Below are 22,279 nucleotides of genomic sequence, written 5' to 3'. Positions count from 1 at the left end.
CCCCCCCCCCGAAACGAGATCTCCCTGCAACTCCGTCCAAATCCACCCGTCAGAGGACAGCCCACAGGAGGGTGGCCAGTACGTGAAGCGGGAACCCTGTACTGCTGGAGGTGAAAGAAGAGTCACTTCGTTGTTGTACCCTTGACAAAGGAATGCCCAGATGCAGGGTACAACCCAGAAGCGAAGAAATGGACGAGGCCACCCCATTCACCCTTGGGGGTGGGGGTGCCTGTACTCTTAGTCCGGGAGCCCTGAGGGGGCTTTCGTTGGCTTGAACTCTCAACTGAGTACCATGGAGGGAGCTGGAGTCAAGAAGGCCAAGCACATACTGCCCTGCATGCAGCTGCTGCAGGGGCTCTTTCAAAGCCTTCTGACAACAGAGCCACCGCGCTTGGATGACTAAGGTGAGTGTGAGCCAGGTCACAGGACTTTCTTTCAGTGGTGACAGCTGGACAGCAGATAAAGAGCACCGGGAAGACGGTGTGGGTCAAGGAATGTCCAGATACATTGTGGACTCCCAGAGAAACCAACGGATCTCTCCTGGAAGAAGTGCACCCAGAATCAGGTCTCAGAAGACCCCAAACAAATATATCGATGCAAATGAGGGGAGTCATGGCGGAGACCCAAAGTCCATCTGTAGACATTGGACATCCCCTTGCAGAGGGTCCCAAGCAAAGAACGAGCCAGCCAGGGAGCAGCACAGCACCGACGGAACACACAGCATTCCTCTAGTCTATACTGCTTCCCCCCGCCCCCCTATCATGATTCCTGTTCTACTTTACAAATCCGGCTAGACCAGAGCATGTACACTGGACAGTTAAACCCCTCAGGACCAATCATGAGAGTAGAGAAACTATGAGGTGACAGGAGAAACGGGGAGCTGACTATAATCAATGTACAACCCCCCCCCCCAGAGGGACAAACAACACAAACGTGGATGAAGGGAGACAGTGGACAGTGTAAGATATGAAAACAATAATCATTTATAATTTATCAGGGGCCCACGAGGATGGGAGAGAGAAGTTAAAAAGAGGAGCTGATACCAAGGGCTCAAGCAGAAAAAAAATGTTTTGAGAGAGATGATGGCAACATATGTACCAATTGTTTGATACAATTGGTGCACAGATTGTTACAAGAGCTGTAAGAGCCCCCAATAAAATGATTAGTGAAAAAAACCAAACAAACAGAAGCAGCGCACCCGGAACAATCATTAGAAGCGAGGACAGAGAGAGGGTTTCACAAACTGGGCATGTCAAGTGGAGGTCAAGCTCAGAGGAGGCTGGGTTGACAGCAGTGGCTAGGACAATGGCCCCCAAATGGGTCTGGGTGGTTTTTTGTGCTGCTCTGCACAGGGTCCCTGTGAGTGGGGGTGGGCTCAGCGGCCATTGTCACAGACTCGTCACCGGGGTCCCGCCCACGAAGCTGCTGGGTCGTAGCTAAGTGCTTAACCATTTGCACCACTAGTGCCCTGAGGACTCCAGCTATTCCCGTGATGCATCGTCAGGCCACAGCCCGAGAAGCTGGGCTCAGACACAGCAGGGACGTAAGGACGGCATGGGTCTCAGCAGTGTTTCCTTCTGCTGTGCTCAGGTCACTGGGAGCTGGAACTGAGGGGAGGGCCCCTCACAACAGTGGGTGGCCAAGGCCACAGGGTAGTCAACAGCCCGGCTGCTCAGGTGGGGACACTGCAGTGCCGCCGCCTGGCGGTTCCTAATTCTCTTTTGCTTTGCATCTGTTGTTCACGGCTCTGTATAAATCAGCGATGTTCCAGCCTGTTCAGGCCTAGACTAATGCCGGTGGGACAGACCCAATTAGAAAAACCAAACTCACTGCCATGGAGCCAGCTCTGACTCAGGACAGAGCCAAGAGTTACCTTAAAGAAAGTATTAATTTTGTTGTTGGTGTTGAGAATGTGCACGGCGAACCATACATCGACTCAGCCGTTTCCACACGGTGATTACGTTCTTTAAATTGTGCGCCCCCTCACCTTCTTTTCTCAGGCTGTTCCTGCCCCTCGAATATAAACTCACGCCCCGCCCCCCACCCCCACTCGCTTGTTTCCTATCTAATCTTTCGAGCTGCTATCAATTTGACGCCATAGAACTTTTTCTTTTTTTCAAAGCATAATGCTATTAAAGCAGACATTTTTTACTAGTTAGACTAAACTATTGCTTGGTAAGGTGTGCCTGATGAACGCCCAAGTTGGCCACTGCATAAAGAAGAGCGGAGAAGGGCGGATACGTGTGACTTGTGGGGCTGGTGAGGAACAGCGGAAGCACTGTGGACTGCCACACGGACAAAAAACCTGTCTTGGAAGAAGTACAGCCTGCGTGCTCTGCTCCTCAGAGGCCAGGACGGCGAGACTCTGTCTCATGTCCTTCAGACAAGTCAGCAGAGGAGCCCCTGGGGAATGACAGGCTGGTCAGTGAGAGAGAAGCAAGGCCGCAGGAGATGGACAGACACAGGGGCTGTGACAATGGGCGTGGGCACAGGAGCCATGGTGCGGATGGCGGAGGACCGGGCAGAGCTGAGCACGGGGTTGCTGTGGGCCGCAGCCGACTCGCCGGCACCTAACTACAAGCACAACCAAAACAATGATGCTCTTTGGTCTTCAGTAGACTTTAGGGGATTCGTTTGAGTTTAAAGTGTGTAGACGACCTCAGGGTAGTAATTTCCAGGTTCATCCAGCTTCCATGGCTCCAGAATGCCTGGAGTCCAAGGGGATTTGAGGTTCTGTTCTGTGTGTTTGACCTTTTGTTCAGAAGAGTCCAAAGATCCCTTGACCACTACATTCAGGAATGGCAGCTGGGTACCACCCAGCCCGTCGTTCTTGTGGGAAAGGGGGCCAGGCACCCGTTCCCAACTTTCGTCTTATTCCTGGTTCTCCTGCCCCTGTTGTCCCCGGTGAAGAGACCTACTGTGTGTCTTGAAAGGTTGCTTGCATGCTTGGAAGACTCAACACAAGGGTTCAGAGGTAGAGGAGAAGCACTCACTGCTATTTGGTCAGTGACCAGGGATCCCCAGCACCCTAAACCTACAAACCAAGGAATCAAGTCCCACGAGGAGCCTGGCGGTACCCAGCAGCCTCGGCACCTCTTTGAACTCTTTGATGGTGGTTGTAAACACATCACCAGACCTATGCCACCTCCACTTTTCACCTGCCTGCAACTGATCGACAGCTAGGGCTCTGCACCCCTGGCCTTTCCTCAGTGCTAGACAGAGTCCATCATTGTTAGTCAACCCCCGGTAGCCACGAATAAACTTGGGTCCCTACACATTTGCTCCTTGTTGTCTTTTTACATAAAGGAGGCCTCACCGTCTTATTTGTCCTTTTGTGGTGGGCTTACTTTGCTCAGCAACGTGTCTCCCAGCCTGTCTTACGGCACCATTTCTCCTGCTGGCTGAGTAGCATTCGTGTGCGTGTGTGTGTGTGTGTGTGTGTGTGTGTGTTTAACATCAGGTTTATCCACTCTTCCCCGATTCTCAGATGGCGTGCACCCCTGGGCTATTGTGAATAAGGCTGCAAGGAGCAGCGGTGGGCAAGTACCTGCTTTCAAGTCTTTGGGGTAGACATCTAGGAGCGGGACTGCTGGCTCGGAAGGTAGGGTTTGGAGGAACTCTATACTATTTGCCACAGTGGTCATCCCATTCCGCTTTTCACCAGCAACCCATAAGGGTTTCAGATGTCTCTCGATCCTTGCCCAAGTTTGCTATTTCCGGTCTTGTAACTTAGCAGTTTCAGTGTGGGGAGAGATGGTATCTCACTGGGGTTTTCGTCTGCCTCCCTCTGATGGTTCATGAGGTTGAACGGCTCTTCGTAGAAGAGCCACCACACACACGAAGAGCTTGTGCATTTTAATGACCAAGTCAGGATGGGGCATTTGGATAACTTGGGAGCAGGCAGAGAGGTGCCAGCTGCAGCCTCAGAAGATTCCGTGACAGAGCCCTTTCTCACGTGGTACCTTAGGCTAGATTTTATTTCCGCCTTTTCCCTCCCCGTCATCAAAATGACTGCTTGCTCAGGAACATGGGCCCACCCCTGTGGCAGGGTTCAAAGCACTAGAGCCTGTACACACGTCCCCCCCTCTGGTGGGCATGAGCGGAGCCTGGCACGTGTTCACAAGAGCATTGCTGGGCCCTGACCCCACCCCAGGTGCTGTGGCGGGGGGCTCTGGCTTCATGAGGCCACAGCACACAGTCCTGAAGTTATCGCGTCAGGGTGGTGGCAGCATGGAGACCACCCACGTGAGAAACAGACAGATGGACAGCCCCAGCAGCTGTCTTCTCTACGAGGCAGCTGTGCATGCTGCTGGCCGGCTAAATCTCTGTGGCAGAGGTGACCAAGAACTCACTGGCTGTCCCTGGCGGACGCGCTGGGAGAGAGCCAGCCACTTCATGACTTGCCTGTTGGGAGCATGCCTTTCTTCTGCTCACATGGCTTACAACAGTGCACAGGAACTGCTAGCTCTGGTCAGGAATCGCTCACGGGCTCACATGACTAATCAACAGCAACCTGCTAAGCTCAGTTCCTCGCTCTTTCCTGCCTCTCTCCTCCCCTGGGGGCCAAGGATGAACGATCCCAAGTCATTGTGAATTGGAAATGAGTTTTGGGAATAACATAAGCAAAATCCAATGGTTTGAGAATTTATATCTATACACACACCTTTATCTATAGCTCAAGTGTGTTCACTCTATCACAACATTGCTGACCACGAGCGACCGCTGGAGGCTATGTCCTGCAAAAGCAAGACCTCTTGGGCCCCTCTCCCTTCCTTCCCTGAGTGCTTCCCTCCGCCCCTGGGCCCGGCGGCCCCTGCTACACTGTGTGAGGTCAGGGATGATGGATGGGATGCAGAGTGGAAAGCAAACACAGGGAGGCCGGGAGAGACTCTCTCAGGGACACGGACAGCTTTACCTCTGACTAAAGTCTTCCCAAGACAATCCCAAGTAGAGCTACGTGACATCTTCGTGGTCTCCCATCAAACACCAGGGACTGTGAAAGGGCCCACACAAAAGCACCTGCCCACCAATGTCCACAGTTGGCCCTTGGACGACGGGAGAGTTACGGGCACTGACCTCTCGTGTATAATTTACAGTCGACCCGTGGATGGCCGGCACTGACTCACTACTTGCACCCAGTGTTCTCCCTGTGGTCCTCGTAGTCCAGGAGCCCTGGTGGCATGGCAGGTGATGAGCTGGGCTGCTAACTGAGAAGGTCAATGGTTTGAGCCCACCAGCCTCTCCTCAGGGCAGAGTGTTACAGCCTTGGACACCCGCAGGGGCAGTTCTGTCCTGACAGGACTGCTGTGGGTCAGCATCAAGTTGCTGGCAGGGAGTTTGGCTTTAGAGTATCTGCTTAATGCTCTGTGACACCAATCATCTCTCCAGTAACCCTGTGACCTACCTGGGCCAACAACATACAAACCCTGTGCTGTTCAAGGGCCAAGTGCACAGGAAGCGAGGCTCCGGGGAAACGTGTTGGGGCAGCGGGAATTCTGTCCTTGGAACACGTTAGTTTTCAAAGGCTGCTCATAGCTGGCAGGGCACCCTTAGTTGGTATGACCCTTCATCTAGGGCTCCACGGTGCTCAGGTGCTCCAAAAGCCACAGGTCACTGATGACATTGGCGGTGGAAGGGCACCAATGCCCCTTCATGCCTTGGGCCACTGCCTCAACACTCAGCCCATCCAAAGGACGTCCAGAAATGGTCCCGGCTACCAGGCTGATAAACGTGAGGGCACAGTGGGGACTGTTATTACGGAACCGGAATCCAGTGGTACAATGAAGGGCGGGGAAGATTTGCTGCCTGGGAAACCCTGTGGGGCAGATCTGCTCTGTCCTGTGAGTCCTTAGGGAGGGAGAGGGATGCTAAGGGCCCATGGAGTTGGGGGGACAGAGGCAAACAGGGATTCCTCAGGGAGGAGAAGGGAGTGAGCCCACCCCACTTCCGTGGTCCCTCATCACCATGGTAACCGAGCACCGTTCGTCGCACTGGAGCCCACACGGTTTTGCCTCTGAGAGCGCCACTCCGGCTGCAGGGCTGCGGCGGGCGGGGTGGGCACAGGAGGCGAAGGGCTCCACCGAGCCAGTTTGGGGGCCAGGTTCTCAGTGCCACAAGTACCTACCCGCTCTTCAGGAGGAAGGGCTTCGTCCCTTTGTCACAGACGGACCCGGGTTGGGGGTGGGGGTGTTGGAACGACCTTCCCACAGCTGTCTGTCCCCACCCCACTGTGCTGCCAGGGGTGGGCTTCGACCTGACAGGCTTATCGCTGTGCACAGACAGCCCTGGTCTCTCAGAGTCGGGGCTCACGGAGGGATTCCACTGTAGCCATGGCGAGGGCACAGGCTCAGAATCCTGAGGGAGCCCCTGCTGGCATGGGGAACAATCCTGAACCCTTCCCTGGAGACGCGGCAGATACTATTTTCAGCTCTCGAGGAAGGTGCTGGAGCCTCCCTCTTCAGCTGTCCATCCCCGTGGCTCTTCAACAGGGACCACCACAGGATAACTGCTTTTCTACCTTTAGTCTCCCAAGCACAAAGGCGACCGTTTGTTTTCCGTGACACTCTGGAAAGCATGACAGTGATAGCAAAGAAGTCGCAAAGGAGCGAAGCTCCCATCCACCGCCTGACCTCAAGGTGATGACCTTGCCCTTCAACACTGGAAGCCCGCAGGACTTGAGCCTCCCCGGCCCTGGAGAAACATCATTTCATGACACGCGCTTTCAAACACTTCCCAGGACCTAGGAAAGGGCTCTTTGTTTTTCTTCAAAGTCATCCTGATGGTGGTTTCTCAGGTGGCTCCTCCACTGCTAAGTCACTGGGGGTCTTGGGGACGGCAGTCAGCTACCTCTCCCTGCTCGGGCCACAGAGAGCCTGCCTGCCCCTCGTCACAAAACCAGTGGAAGTTACCATGCTCCCTTTTACCCAGAGGCCCGGGGCTGCCTCCTGCTCCCCACCTGCCAATGATTGAAGGTGTCAAATTACTTTTATTTTAACAAAATAGTATTTATAGTCCTCTGAGGGGGTGCGGTGAGTCAGAGAGGGGCTTGGCCCCAACTAACTGGCTTGGGTTTGGGTTTTAGGAGCCCAGGAGGCTGGGTCCTAGGCCGGTCATGGCAGCCTTGTACGTAGGCCCAGGGCAGTGGGGGTGAGCGGTTACTCTTCTCAAAAAACTCTTCTGCACGGACTGGCAACGCCCTGTTATAGGTAAGAACAGGGGTTTGGACTGAAAGTTCTTTTAGTTCAGCCCTGCCTTGAACGGGGTAGCACCTGCTCCCAGAGCTTAAGGTGTGCGTGCCCTGTGTGAAAGCACATGAGCCTGCAGCTTTTGTCTAATTAGGAGGCAGGTTCAATGTCACAGTCACACAAACAACCACACTCCTATTTTCCCTGCGGTGTTCTGAACATGAGCCCATGCTGGTGAAGGTGGTTCTCAGGTACTGGGATCTGGTCCTGTGCCTTTAAGGGCCAGCAGGAGCAGCTACTGGGGGTGGGTGGGGGTGTGTCTTCCTGAACCTGACTTCAGTGCGAGCAAAAGCATGCAGCTCTTTCAGGGACGTAATAGCCGCGTGCGCGCGCAGCAAGCAAGGCTGACCATGAGGAAGAATTTGTTGTGACTCAGGCTGACTTCCAGCCTTTCACGGAGAGCGGAGAGCGCCAGTTTATAGACACACAGCACACCCTACTCCAAGAGGGAGGGTCCCCCAGTTCTACCAACTGACCCATCTCACGCCCCTGTGTCACTTCAGCTATGACTTCCGTTGTCCGGGCGCCGCCCTGCATCTCCCCCTTCCAGTGACCACCGAGGATCACCCCAATTGTACACTCTGGTCTGCTTCTGGTGGGCCCTGTTGGCCACGGCAGAACTGCTTCAAACTGGTTTCAAGTCCTGCGCTTCAGGGGCAAGTAGATGCTGCACCTAAGTGGGGATGTGTGTAGCCCAGGGACAGCGGGCGCATGCCAAGGAAACCGGGCAGCCCAGCACCGCAGGGGGCAGGCAGCATGCCTGGTAGCCCAGCTTCAGATGCACAACAACCCCATTTAGTTCCCGCCAAGGAACCAAAGGCTCCGGTGAGCCAGGCTGACTCGAGGTAAAAGGTCAGCCTCCCATTCTGGTCAAACTCACGAGAAGAACACCTGAAACACCCAGTCCCTCGAGTGGGCTGGGGACCATGCTTCAGTCGTGGCCGCCCAGGTGAGCCTCACTTGTCTCTGTGTGCTCATTGCACTATGGGACACGGAGACTAACCAGCAGTTCAGAGACAGCAGGGGAGGAGCACAGCAGTGAGGTGCCGGCCGGAGAGCTCAGTCTCCAAGGGGTGGGAAGGAGGACAAAGGGGTGTTCCGGGACAGATGGACATGGGCCACTGATGACAGGTGCCAAGTGAGGTCACCTCAAGCCGGCCGGAAGAGGTACGTGTGCCACTCAGCCTTCGCTCGGGGAGCGGCGGGGTTTTTATACCCACCCGGCCGGGGAGCCAGCTCCACCCTCAAGTCAAACCTCAGGAAGTCCTTGACCACCCCCCTCAGCGGCTATTCCTGTCCTCTCCCTCAGGTCCAAGACTCCCCACCTTCCTTGCCCAGGGCTACCTGGGGGTCTTCCAGATGGGGGCGACTCCTCTGGTGGTCCCACTGGGGGAGTGATGCAGGCCTGTCCCTTGCACTCCACTCACCCACTAGACCAAAGTCTGCATCCGGGCAGTTTTGTCTCTGACTCAGGCCCCTCTCCCGCCCTGCCAGCCCCAAGTCCAACGCTGAACCAGACCAACGGGCAAGTGAGAGTGGCCCCTTTCTGCCCTCAGTGACCCAGCTCAGGCCTGATGGAGGGGAACAGGCAAGGCCTGTCCGGTAGCAAGTGCGAATTACCTGAGCTCACGCTGCCCTGCAGGAGGGGGTCCTGTAGTGACACCACGGACTGGATCACTGAATGGGAGAAAGGTTACAATTAAGTGAGGAAACAGAGCCCAAGGGTTTCAAAATTCCTAGTACCCAGGATAAGACCCAGAGGACTGAGCGAGGGCTCCCTGGAGGGTGGGGTGAGGGGGGATGCAGACAGAGACACGCTGCTGGGGTGGAGCGGGCCCCAGGGAGGCTTCCCCTGCTCCCCTGTCACCGATTCTCTGCCTCAGCGACTCACTTGGCTCTTACCACATTTATATATAAAGAGCGCTTTCTTAATTGGTAACTCATTTTCGGCTGCTTCTAAGATTAGCTGGGAGTCCTGGTGGCCAAGAAACCACAGTGGTTCCGAGTTGTGCTGCTAACCTCAAGGCCAGTAGTTTCAAAACTCAGAGAAAGACGGAGGCTTCCTACGTCCGTGAAATAGGCTCAGAAACCCACAGGGGCAGTTCTAGCCTGTCCTACAGGGTCGCTGTGAATCGGCGTCCACTAACAGCAGTGAGTGTGGTTTGGCCCACACGTCTTTCTCCTAAAAACCGAAGCTGCGCCTAGGGCAGCAGGTTGGGGAGGAAGAGGCACAGTCACCAGCCAAACACGTGGCCAGTGGCCTCCCTGGCTGCGGGAGCCCCAGGCCTGGCTGTGCCTCCAGGCCAGCTTTGGCTAACAATATGGCAGGTCACCTTCCCCCACCCTAATTCTCTGCTTCCCAGACCCATTTGAGCCCAGCCCAGAGCGGGGCTGCCCTCACCTGGCCCTTGCTGCTGGCCCTGGACAGGCAGGACGCCCTGGCCCAGCTCGCCGTTCAGCCAGAGTTGCATCCGGATGAAAGGTTCTCGGCCTTTCTGGGTCAGTTTACTCCCGGGCTTCGGCCGGGACAGCATGTCGCTGACGCTGCCCTGGGACAGGCCCAGTACCTTGGGGAGCAATGGGAGACACAGCCATCAGTGCTGCGCAATGGTCCAGTCGCTTGGAGGCGCGGCGTCTCAGCAGGGCTGAGGGGCTGGCTGTAAGCACAGGCCAAGCTGATGGGGGTGGGGGTGGGGCATGGCTTGGGGCGGCACACACACACATACACACACCTCACCCCCCCACCCCCGCCCTCCAGATCACCACGGCCTCTCACCCTGGCACGGAGGGTGCCTTGGGTGAGTGAGGTCACACCCCAGCCACAGAGCTATCAGCTCATAGCCAGGGGCATGCTGGGAGAGGGCGGGAGCTGGGCTTCTGGCCCAGGGTCTGCCGGCTGCCAGAACAGCAGGACTGTGGGCCTGACAACCTGAGGAGCGGCATGTGGAACCATCTTGTTCCTGGCCTGGGGGCACCAGGAAAGGCTGTGGTGGGGGCCATGGGTTCTTGCAGGCAGGAGCAATGGGTTCTGGGGCAGTAAGTCTCGGTGCTGGGCTGGGTCGGGATGGCCTTCAGAAAAAGCTCTCTCTCGGACCCTGAGCCCCTCTGGGCTTCAGAGGGGACTGTGGCTGTGCCTGGGGTCCCTGCTCCCATACCTGGCTGCCCATATGGATAGAGCAGTCCCCCAAGGACAGACGCTACCCCAACCACCCTCTTGTCAAGCTCCAGAATGAACTGCATGGTGGGCCAATCATGTCCAAGACTAAAGAAGGCGCTGCTCAGTGTCAGAAATGAGCAGGCAGGTCGACCTCGACACTCTTGTGGTGTTGGTACAGCACGGGACGAGATGTCCCCAGGGTCCCCAGGGGCTTTCGCACTCCATCCTCAGAGGGTGGGCCAAGGGCCCTGCCACACCATGAGCCCTCAGGAAGGCGGCACCCGGGGAGGGGGGTGTTCTATGTCACAGCTCATGACGCCCCTTGCCTGGACCTCGGCGGTACAGCTAGCTAGTGTCACAGACCTCGAGCCCCGTGGGTTTCCAGGCTCCCCAGGGCACACTGAGGCCGGGGGCACCACCCTGCAGGTGACTGAGCACTATGAGCAAGTGGAAACACCGTGCGAGTGACAGCATGGCCCACAGGGGGCACCACGCGAGCTCGTGCTGGCGGGGCCCTAACTGGCTTACTTTCTGAAGGATTCCAGGTGCCACAGAAGAAGGTATGCCTGTATTGTGTTCTTGTTTGCAATTTCACAGGCGTGGTGGGTATCTGTTGTCAAAATGCCTAAGTGCCTGGATGCTCTGTGTATTGTGTTTTCACGGACCGGGGAAGGCCAGGGAACTGACCATCCAGGTGAGTTCAGGGCCCAGCCTGGCTGGCTCTGTGCAGCTCCGCCCGGGGCCCACTGCCTGTGGTTGCACGTCTCTGCTAGATACCCCCAGGGGCCTTCCCCTCTGAGTAGCTCTTGTGAAGGCCCACCTCCCTCCCATAGTCGCTCTGCAGGGCTTCCTGTGCTCTGCACCCGGACCCTCCCTCGTGCAGAATCTCTGGGTCTGAGATGGGCCCGCAGAGGTTGGACTACATTCAGGCACACCAATAGTGGGGACCGAACGTTTAACTTCCCCGGGCCCGTTTCCTCATCTGCACACTCGCACCGTCACCGGGCGGCCTGGGCCCTGAGCCTTTGGGAGCTGGCACAATACTCAGCAAAGAGTGGCATGGCCCCACACCAGGGTCACGGCTGGCCCCACCCTGCACCCTCACCTTCTCCCCAAAGATCCGCTGGCAGATGCCGTTCTTGGCCAGCTTCTCTTTGACCTGCCGGGTGAGCTCGATGGTGTCCACCTCCTGGTACATGTAAATCTCGTACTGCTCAGGGGTCAGCGGGGGCACGGAGGGTTTGGAAGGCTTCGACATGGGCACGATGGGGGAGGAGGGCAGGGGGCTGTTCTGGGGCGTCTCGCTGCGGCTGGCTCCCGTCAGGCTCAGCTCTGAGCTCTGCGAGTAGGGTGACTCTGCACTGGGCCACTCCTTCCAGTACTCTGAGGAGGAAGGTCCCTGCAGCTGGCTGCTGCCGCTGCCGCCACCGCTGCGCTCGGCCCGCGCCTGGCCGCCGCTGGCTCTGTCTTTCCCCCCGCTGCTGGCAGCCTCTTCCACCTTGATCTCCTCCGCGGGCACCGGGTTCCTCCTCTCGGGCTGCACCGTGCTCCACCAGTGGTCCTTCCAGATGCCGCTGCGGCCCAGCTCTGTTTTCACGTGCCGCAGGACCCCCTGGGCAGCCTCAGCAGCTACCACGAGTTCCGGCCCGGTGCCGTCCTGTGGCTCCTTCTTGATGGCGGACGGGTTGGGCAGGGCCGAGCTGCTGGGGTCAGGTGCAGCGGAGGGCTTCTTCAGGGAGATGGCTATGGGCGAGTAGCTGGACACGGACGACATGGGCGAGGTGGACAGTAGCTTGGGGGTCAGGATGGTGATGTCTGTCTGGGAGAGTGGCTCTGGCTTTAAGGCAGGGTTGAGGGCGGCCTGCTGGGCCTCCATCTCTCGGCGGGCTTGCTGCAGGATGGAGCGGATGGCATCGTCTGAGTTCCCGCTGCTGGCAGCAGAGGACGGCTGGGCTGGCTCGGCTGCACGGAGCAAACACATGGTGAGGTGGGGGTGGCCTGCACATGCCTCCTCCTCCTGCCAACTCCCCTCTCACCCCACTTCCCACACACAGTGGACAGAAGGACAGACTGGGAGAACTACCAAACCCCCAAAATACAATTCTGGCTCAAGGCGACCCTGCAAGACAAGGTAGAACTGCCCCTGTGGAGTTCCCAAGACCGTAACTCTTCACGGGAGCAGAAAGCGGATTTTTCTCCCAAGAAGCGACTGGTTTCAAACTGCTGACATCGAGGTTAGCAGCCCAACACGTAACGACCACACCATCAGTGCTCCTCGGGAGAACTAAGGTGCTGTCTTTCCCGCAGCGTGCCACTCTTGCCAAGGAGATCCGTGACCACGGAGCAAGGCTCGGCAGTACTGACAGAGAAGTGGGTATGCCTCTCCTGTGACCTGAGGTCCCCATGACACAGAGACGTAGGATTTGAATCTCCTTGTAGCCAGAGTGGCCAGTGGGGACATGCCACCTGGGCTGACTCCTGTCGCTTAATGCACTTCAGATGCTCGCAGACTGTGACCCGCAATGCTGTGCTCCCTGGCAAGCCTTCGGAACCTAAGTCCCGTTGGCTGCATTCAGAGACACAGGCATCCTGGGGGAATCAGGAGGGCCCCTCGTCCGAGTGGCTCATGTGAGTGGCCAGCAGCAGTGAGCCTCGCCCTTGCTCAGAGAGTATAGAAGAAGAAGCTGAGTGGAATGGCCCCCAGCTCAGGCACCCTGGCACTTAGCCACCTGGGGGGATGTGTGTGTGTGTGTGTGTGTGTGTGGGCGGTGCAGGCAGTTACAGGCGTGACTGGGCCTCAGCCTTTCCACCTGGCAAATGGGATGGTAATTGACCAGATCAGTGACTTGACTAGAGTTCTTCCATTGAGCTTGTCAAAATGCACATGCTCCGGCCTAGCCCTGGTGCGTCCACATGGACGGTGGTGTGCAGCCCTGGGAGAAGCAGGGCCAGGATGCTCCTCCGATGCCTTGCCTCCGAGTCTGGACGAAGAACCCACCCACGCCAGCTCCTCTGGTTTCAACGTGCCTCAAGTCACAGTGGTAGTGTAGTGGGTTACACTACTCACCCTCAAGGCCAGCAGTTTGAAACCACCAGCTGCCCCGAGGGAGAAAGAGGTGGTGTTGTGCTCCAGTGAAGAGTCAGTCTCGGAAACCCACAGGGGCAGTTCTAGGGAGTCACTCTGAGTCGGCACTGACTCGATGGCAGACAGTTTGAGCTGGTGAGCAACAGCCTCCCGTGCCTTCTGGGAACCTGACGGCCTTCCTGCTCCCACCCTCATGACCCCCACATCAGAAACAAGAGCTCAGGGAGGAGACAGACAAGCCAGAGAGTCTTGAAGGCGGCCTTCACGTAGTGTGGATGCATTTCGGGAGTCACCCACAGGGGGAGGCAGGCTTAACCCTCAGCCTTGGCCTAGCTGAGAGAGCTTCACCCATGAGTTCTCACGAGGCCACGGCAAGAGACGCCTCTCTTCTCCACTGGGCCAGGGGTTGGGAGACGTGGTTTTCAATCCCTAATGAGTTCGGGCAAATTATTTCCCCTCTGAGCTGAGTGTGATAATTAGAACAATGGGGATGTCCCAAGGACTACAGCAGTGCAGGAAGAGGCAGGCCCTGGCGCTCAGCAGAGAGCCATGAGCTCCCCACTGTGGACACCTGCATGGGTGGGGAGCCAGGGAAAGCCTGGCCGACAGATGGCATGTGCTCAGCTGTCATGGCTGGTCCCCACCAGGTCAGGCAGTAGCCCTGCAGCCAGGGGCATAGTGGAAGGCCCTCAGCCGGCCAAGAGGGACTCAGGTGTCCATGTGGGGAGCCCCGAGGAGAAACCTGGGCATTCAGTTTCTCCCCAGAAGGACAGCATGTGCCTTCCGGACCAGCTAGGGAAACTCGGGGGTGGGGATGGTTTCTGCATGCAGCTGCTGGCTGAGTGACCAGAGCTCCGAGTCTACCCAGCAGCCTGTGGTTCACAGCTCAACTCTGACCCCATGGCAGCAGGTTGGAAAGCCCAGCTCGCAGGGACTCTGAGCTAAGGCGGGCCATGGGGAGGAGTCCGACAGTCACTCTCCAAACCTTCCGATCCTCCATCTCCAAAACCCACCCCAACCCACCCCACCGCCATACAGTCGATTCTGACTTGGTGCGACGCTGAATAAGGTCTCCAAGGCTACCAATCTTGACATGAGCAGACAGCCTCATCTTTCTCCCGCAGAGCGGCTGGTGGGTTAGAACTGCCCATCTTGTGGTTGCAGGGCAACATATAACCTATGAACCACCAAGGCACCTCTGGTCCTCCCTGACAACCTTCCACCTCACTAAAGAGCAGGTGTTCAGGAACTTAGCTTCCAATCATTCTCGGTCAAGTGCACTTGATCAAGAGGTTGGCTTTCATTCGTATGTCCGTTAGAATCCACATCTCCAAACTGCAAGCCTCTACTGACTTTAAAACGGAAACACAGGGCGAATGTTTGACTTTTGCTATAATGTAAAGTCTCTCCTGGGCAAAAATAAAAGGTGCACCTGTGGTGTAGTGGTTAAGTATCGGGCTGCGATCCGCACAGAGTTGGCAGTTTGAAACCACCGGCTGCTCCTCAGGAGAAAGATGGCGCTTTCTACTCCCCTGGTTTGTCTCTGAAACTCACAGGGCAGTTCTGCGCTGTCCTACAGGGTCACCAGGAGTCAGTATCAACTCAATGGCAGTGAGTTATTTTTCTTTTCCCCCTGCTAAGGGGCTAAAATGAATGTGGCTCTGGAAAAGGAGATTCCAGGCCCTGTGTGCATTCCTGAGCCAATGCTGGGGAACTACATTCTAGAAAGAAAGCTAACTGTGGGTCAGAAAGATGGTAAACAGACCCGCTCCCATTTGCAATCATCTACTTGCTTGAAGATGGACATTGGTTAGTGTTCAGAACAAAAGAGTCAATCACTGCTGACCGCGTCACAGGTGACCACCCCAGATTTCAGTGAGGACGGAGAGGGGAGGCAAGGCGAGGCAGTGGTACCTGTTTTCTGCACCTGCAGCTCCCTTTTGGCTTGTTCCAGGATGGACTTGATTGCTTCATCGGAGCCGGTCTCTGAGGCTCGGATCCGGGTGGTGATATTACCTGCGGGGACAAGCCACACCAATGACGTTGGACCCAGCCTCTGGACCTGACCCAGTGCTGCGCCAAGACAGCGCGCTGATCAAGAGCCCACGGTGGGGTCCATGGTGGCCGGGCGGCAGGCGTGGCCTCTTGTGCCCTGTGCTGGCTGCGGACCCAGCGTCACAGCAGGTGCCCTGATGCTGTAGGAAAGGCTACCTGCTTTCTCTACCTTCTCATTACAACCCAGCGGGGCAGCCAGAGCCCTCTTATCTCCCCAGGCTGTGCCCACCCAGGGGTTAGTACCAGGAGAACAAATCACTTCATCCACAATATACACAATACAGATTAAACAAAAATTCACAAAGAGATGAGATGTGAAAAGTTCCTATTTCTTTGGGAGTCATTTAAACACTGACATCGACTCCTCTGGCTGGGGGCTGTATCCAGACTCTGCACTGCTTCGAGGCTGGCATCCCAAACCAGGGAGACCGGGAAAGGAGCGCAAAGAGCCGAGGCCTTTGTTTGTTTCTAGAACTGGTGATCGAGGAGAGAAGCCTGCAGACAGGTCCCAGAGGCCGAGACCTTGCCTAACAGACCCCAGAGATGAGGGCTCTCTGCAGAGGAGCCACGCGGATGCAGAGGACGGACGGATGGACGGACAAACCAAGACTACCCGGTTCTGCCTGGAAGACGCCCAAACGGTTTCACCTTTCACTCCCTTACTACATCCCGAACCTGCCACGTGACACCATTTCACAACGAGCGTCCCACTGGACTGGGCCCATTAAAGACGCAGCTCCAGAGAGCACGGTGGGGGACTGGTGTGCTGGGCCCCAAGGGAATGTGTCGCCCTGGAGGGCCTCTCATGTCCATTCAGACTTTAAAACACGAGGAAGCGGAAGCCGCTTCTGTCAGCAAGTCACCAGACTTCTCTCAGGGCCACAACTGCTGTCCTTTCACCGGCCTCTGAGAAAATAGGCAGTGCCGGTCGTGCCTCCAGGGGGCTGGGCCTCAGGCTGAAGGTGGGGGGCCGAGAGGGGGAGGGGGAGCTGCTTCTCACCGCCCTGTCCACCTGTCAACCTGGACGGGAAGGGCCAGGGTTGGCAGGAGAGGGGCGTGAGTGCGAGAACCCGTGCTTTGTTTTATACTTACTAGCTGTTTTTCCATCAGGGTCCAGGCCAGAATCACACTGCACAGTTTTAAGCAAAATATATAAATATATGTTTATCTGTATATATAGATACAGCTAAGGACATGCTGCTTCCTAGGTTACTGACGGCAAAGAAAGACACCTGCTGCCTGCAACATACCTTCAGACCCATTTCTTCGTTTCGGAACTTCCTGAAATAGTCTGTTCAGGCTCTGGCCTGGATTCTCTGTTGAAAAACAAGTGTGGTAAGAACAAAACAATCACGGGGTGGTGGCGGTGACGAGATGGGCTGGGTGACATGAAACCTGAGCCCCGAGTCACTAAGGCAAGGGCTCCAGGGCGCCCTGTGCGCCTGGGGAGAGACTGGACACTTGTGAAAGGCCCTTCCATTTTGCGCTGAGCAGCAGAGGCTGAGGCTTGGCTTTTAGAGACCAGGCCACCCTGAGAAGGGGCCACTGGCACCAATGTAAAGAAGGCCGGGGGGGGGGGAGGTTGGGAGGGAGAGGGGAGCTGCCTCCAGGCACGTCACCCACCAGCCCCCAGAACCGAGCCCACATTAATCATCAGGAGACATCCAATTTCAGGGAACATCGCCATAAAAGGCCCCGCCTGCTTGGTGCGAACTGCTCCCTCTCCGAGCTTGCGGGTCTCGTTCCAGGAGGCCTCGCCCGAGTCTGGTGGGGCGAGGGCGGCCCATCACGGGGCCTGAGCGGAACGGCTCCCTCAGACTACAGACGTGGCTAACTTTTGATCTGTTTACGGAGGGTGGGCCAGGGAGGGTTTTGTAAAAAACTCCAGTGGGTTTCTCCTCAGGGCAGGCAGTTTGTTCAGAAACCTAAATGAGCCCCTAATAGGCCGAGGCTATTAGGGACCGGCTGAGCACAGTGCGCCCTCCCCTGTGTGGGGGCAGGGGAGATGGAGGAAGGTGGCATGGTTTGCCCTCTGCCCACGGGGGACTGGGTCCTAGGAAGGGTTCCTTCGGTTCAGTGCCGCTGCTGCCATAGCACTGGGGGTGGCTGGGGGAGTGGTGGGGGGGGGGGGGGGGGGGGGGATGTCTCTCCAATGTAAGGCCAGCACCAAGGGCCAAGCTGACCACCCGACGCTCCACCCTGGAGGTGCTCTCCCTGGTATGGTGTGCTCCAATCCACCAGGCGCTCCCTGGGGTGCCCAGCGGACACAGAAAGGCCAGCCCTCCAAAAGCTACCACCGTTCCCTCCTGCCTGTGGACCCCCACGCTCTGGTAGAAACGAGAAGACACCTGATGTGCTGTACACACCCGATGTGATGCATGCACGCACGCACGCATGCACACACACACACACACACACACACACACTCCCCCGCAGGCCTCTCACCTCTCTGTCTGCCTTGGATGCTGCGGAGAGCCAGGATGTTCTGCTCGTCGGATAGGAACTGCTTCATCTTGTGGAACGGCTCCTTGCCGCGCACAGTCAGTTTATTCCATGGCTTGGGCCGGGCCAGGATCTCGCTCACGGACCCTTGGGACAGTCCCAAGACGTAATGTCCAAAAATGCGCTGTCCGATATTGTGCTTGATCAACTGCTCTTTGACCTGCCGGGCAATCTCGGCCGTGTCAATTTCCTCGCCCTCAGAGGTGCTCCCAGCGCTTTCTGACTGGCTGGGAGACGGGGCCAGGCCATTTACATCTGGGCTCTGTTGTAATGGACTTTGGGAAGAGATGGAGTTTGTGCTGTAAGGACCTGTTGGAAAAATCATGCTTGTGCTTCCTGTGTCCTGCATGGCCTTGGAGTAGAAGGACTGCATGAGCTGTCGTTGGAGGAGAGAGTTTAGTGCAAATTTTCCTGTCGAAGCCAGGGGTAGGCTGGGGCTGGCCAGGGATGAGCTGAAAAAGTCTTGATTTAACCCCGCTGCTGAGAACTGGTGTGAACCGTTAGTATTGGAAGCCTGCTCCCCCGTGTTGCGGGGCAACTGAGGAGGAGGGGAGGCCGGCAAAGGTCCCGGGCGCCGACTCTCAGGCTGGTCTTTCCCTTTTCTCCTGGCTGACCCTACAAGGAAGGGCAAACATAATGCATTATGGGGGATTCAAAGGGAAAAACACCAAGACCCAAATGCAAAGTGTGCCCCGCAACAGGGAAAAAAAAGGTGCAGCTTTTAACGAGGGCCAATGAGGTGCGTTGGTTTGTTTTTCGATTGAATTTTTTAGTTAGCCAAACGAGGCCCCCCAAAACAAGCAACATGCATTTCATGTTTGCGCCTTTCTTGTACGTTGCAGCCTGGAGAATCCCCTTGACATCGGTTCAGACACCTAACGGTGGCGGGAGGAGCCGGCCGAGCTTGCGCGCACACCTGGGTGCTCGCGCGCGCGCACACACACGGTACAGAATTGGCTGGTCGAGGCCCGCGCAGGGCCCGCCAGCGTCCCAGCTACGACCAGAGGACCCCCGCCTGAGGAGCAGCAAACACTGGCATGGTGGGACCCCCGATTCTCACACCACTTGCTCTGAGGCGGCGAACACACCACAGCAAGTCCGCTCGAATGCAGGCGCACACATTGTCAAGAGCGAAACAGCGTCGCGGCCCGAGACCCGTCACAGTGTACCAACGGCCCCAACCAGAAGCCCAGTCAGTGACGCCACCGCGGTGGGACGAGCAGAGAAAGGCTAAGGGGTTGGGGGGGCGCGTCCCCCCAGACACCGACAAAGGAAGAGCAGCTCCCCGGAGCCTGGAAGGGCCGGGGTGACATGACGCAGCCCCCACACACCAGGAGAGAGGCCTCGGCGCCCACCTCTGCCCTCGCCGACTCAACTCACAGCCAGGAGACCAGAAAGCCAACGACCTCGACCTCTCAGGCCCCCTGCCACACGTTCCTTCCCCCAAGTCTGGCCCATCCAGATGGGTGGAGGTGTGGAGGCACAGTGAGGAGAGGAGGGAACCAGCGCCCATCGGTCGGGCTCCGTGGGCCAGGGAGGCTCCGCCATGCACCAGCCCAGCGCATGGCCATGGCCCTGCAAAGTGAACCCAGCACCGCGCGTGCGCACGCGTGCACGCGGCCACCTACCGCTCAGGTCGCTGTTGGAGATGCGCAGCGTGGCATTCTCGGACTGCAGCGAGCGGTTCTTCTCCAGCAGCAGCACCTCCAGGGGCTTGGACGCGTCCTAGACAGGGCAGAGGTGGGGGGCTCACTCAGGGCCAGACCTGGCGCCCAAGCCCCCCCTCCACGGGACCCCCACACCTGCCTCTGTGGTCTGCCTCCCCACCCCACCCACCTGCCTCGGGCACAAATTCATTCCGCTAGAGATTTTTCTTCCCTCTTCCAGAATCCAGACCTTCTAGGCAATGAATTCCCCACTGTGTCTCTAAATCCAGAGGAAGTCAGAGATGGGGCCTGCCTCTGGGGAGTGGGAACAGGAGTCCCGTGTGGCCTCGAGTTAGCGTGGGTCCCTGCAGGTCCCTCACCACTGTCACCCTGGCCCTGACCCTCAGAGCTCTCGGGCCCACTCCCCTTTGGTTGGCCTTCAATGCTGCTCGAACTTGCTTCATAGTCACATTCTGACCACCTGCAAATCGCCATTTCGTCTGAACAGACTTAGCTATTCAGAAAACATGAATTTTCATGGTTTTGGGGGGTGGGGGGAGTGGGGCCGGGGCTGGGGGAGCGGGTATGTGTCTCTCTTTGCCTCTGGAACTCGAGACAACTTGCTCTCATGTTCCTGTTGATTTCTGTGTGCCGCTCTCCCCCAGAAAGGGGGTTCCCACAGGAATCCCGGGATGGTGGCGCTGCTGTCTTAAGGCCTCCCAGCTCTGGGGTGCCATGGTGCAAACTGTGGTCGTGTACCTGGGTCCCAGCGCCCTCGGACGGTGCAAACTCCATGGACTTCAGAATACTGTGGAGAGGAGAGCAAGGCAGGGTGGTCATTTCTCTCCCGGCACCTTCGGTCCCCGAGACACGACAGGGTGCTGGTGCCGACATTCCTGGTTCTCCCAGGACCCAGGGCCCACAGCTTCCCTGGCAGCCCTCCCTTCGACAATGTCTCGGAATGACTCTGCCACTAGCGCTTGGCTGGCAAGTCCCTTGGCTGGCGTGGGGGTGGTTCTGGGGGTCATCACACCAGGTCTGCGGAGCGGAGGTCTAGGGCACGGCACAGACACAGCAGCGCTGCCGTCAGCATGTCTCTGAGAAGCTTCCCGGGAGGGACCACATTGTGGAGCCAAGGGAGGGAGGTGCCCTGCTGGTGGATGGTGAAAGGCATGGTGGTAGCCCGGCTGGGGGAGGGCCCTACGGCCACCAGTCTCTGGACCACAACATTCTCATTGCCTCCTCTGAACTGTCCCCCCAGGCCCAAAGCCTGTGCCTTCCATTCACTGTCAGTGCCCTCGGCGGCGGGGGACACACCTCTGTCTGCGAGGTTCTCAGAGAGGGCAGGGGAACGGACACCAGTGCTGAGAGGCCTCCTTGGCTTCTCTGAACACTGAGCAGGAAGCGAGGAGGAACGGGTGGCTGCATGGTCAGATGTCTGGCTGACTGGCAGGTGGGCAGGGCCACTCAGCACCCTGCACTGCCCTGGGGCAGCCACATGCTAGCTCCTGGCCCTCATTTAGCCTCAGGAGAGCACGGGGTGGGTCACTGGCAGTGCAGGCCATGGTGGCAGCCCCTGGGCAGCCTCCGGCCCTGTGCTCCCCAGGCTTACTCGGGGCTGGCCCTCTGCTGGGGCTTCCTGACCGCGTCACAGAAGAGGAGCCACCATACGTGAACAGAGCCGTGCTCCTGACAGGGACTTACTGAAACCCACATGGGGGCAGGCAGGATGAGGGACATTTGGCCTGCCAAGTGACCCTTTCTCAGGGGCCACCACAGTGCTCACTGCTAGATCTTTGTTCCTTTTTGATACTTTACATTGAGTTTGTACACTGGCTCCAAAATCAGGAGTCTCTTCTTTGACTTAACAGCTATCCGCCAGTGACCTGTGAGCTGCCCTGGCTCTGCAGAGAACCAGACGACCTGATCTTTGCCTCAGGACACATATCACCTACCACAGACGCCACACTGCGAGCCAGGCGAGTTCTCATCTGGTGGAGGTGGGGCGAGTTACATCTTGGAGGGGCAGGCTGTTTACCGATCACTGTGGTGGTGATAAAGAGCCCCAGCTATGTTGTAGGTTACATGTTGGGCTACTTAACTAACCATGAGGCTAGCAATTCAAAACCACTTTCTACTCCTGTCAAGAGTGACAGTCTTGGAACCCCCAGGTGCAGTTCTATTGGGCCCTGTCTGATAGGGTCGCTGTGAGTCAGCACTGACTTGATGGCAGTTAGTCTGGTTTAGAGAGGTAGGCAGAGGGCCCAGGAAGGGGGAGAAGGCAGGAAGAGTAGGGTGGGGGAGCTGGGGCAGAGGGGAGGGTGTGGAGGTGAGAGAAGGGGGTCAAGCATGAGTTACTATAATCATGATTCATCTTAGCAATCAAGCCACACCACACGAGTGGGGTCTGTATCTGCAATGTGGCAGTAGCAGTCACAGGATGCAACAGAGACCCACAGGTGTGGCAGGTGATGAGAGGGGAGACTGATCGGCGGGGAGGGGAGCCCCAATAGGTGAAGCCTCCAAATCCAGGTGCTCTCTGACTCAGAGCGAGGAGAAGGCACACTTCTTCCTTTTTTTTTTTTTTTTT

The 22,279-nt window shown here is 57.3% G+C and overlaps 1 protein-coding gene across 1 annotated transcript in view; it reads right to left on the bottom strand.

Moving 5' to 3' along the window:
* CUX1 (cut like homeobox 1) overlaps window positions 1-22,279 on the bottom strand; it is a 345,803-nt gene that overhangs the window by 24,056 nt on the left and 299,468 nt on the right. Inside the window, exons 12-19 of the mRNA XM_045284658.1 lie at window positions 20,449-20,497; window positions 19,672-19,768; window positions 17,987-18,658; window positions 16,792-16,857; window positions 15,401-15,502; window positions 11,507-12,363; window positions 9,646-9,811; window positions 8,865-8,921 (exon numbers count right to left, since the gene is read on the bottom strand). Coding sequence (XP_045140593.1) covers window positions 8,865-8,921; window positions 9,646-9,811; window positions 11,507-12,363; window positions 15,401-15,502; window positions 16,792-16,857; window positions 17,987-18,658; window positions 19,672-19,768; window positions 20,449-20,497 — 2,066 coding nt within the window. The remainder of the gene's footprint in view (window positions 1-8,864; window positions 8,922-9,645; window positions 9,812-11,506; window positions 12,364-15,400; window positions 15,503-16,791; window positions 16,858-17,986; window positions 18,659-19,671; window positions 19,769-20,448; window positions 20,498-22,279) is intronic.

The sequence above is a fragment of the Echinops telfairi genome, unplaced genomic scaffold, assembly GCF_000313985.2.
Source record: "Echinops telfairi isolate 266 unplaced genomic scaffold, ASM31398v2 ScPeMD7_5;HRSCAF=22, whole genome shotgun sequence".
Classification (NCBI taxonomy): Eukaryota; Metazoa; Chordata; class Mammalia; order Afrosoricida; family Tenrecidae; genus Echinops; species Echinops telfairi.
This window is presented reverse-complemented; position numbering and strand designations above follow the sequence as displayed.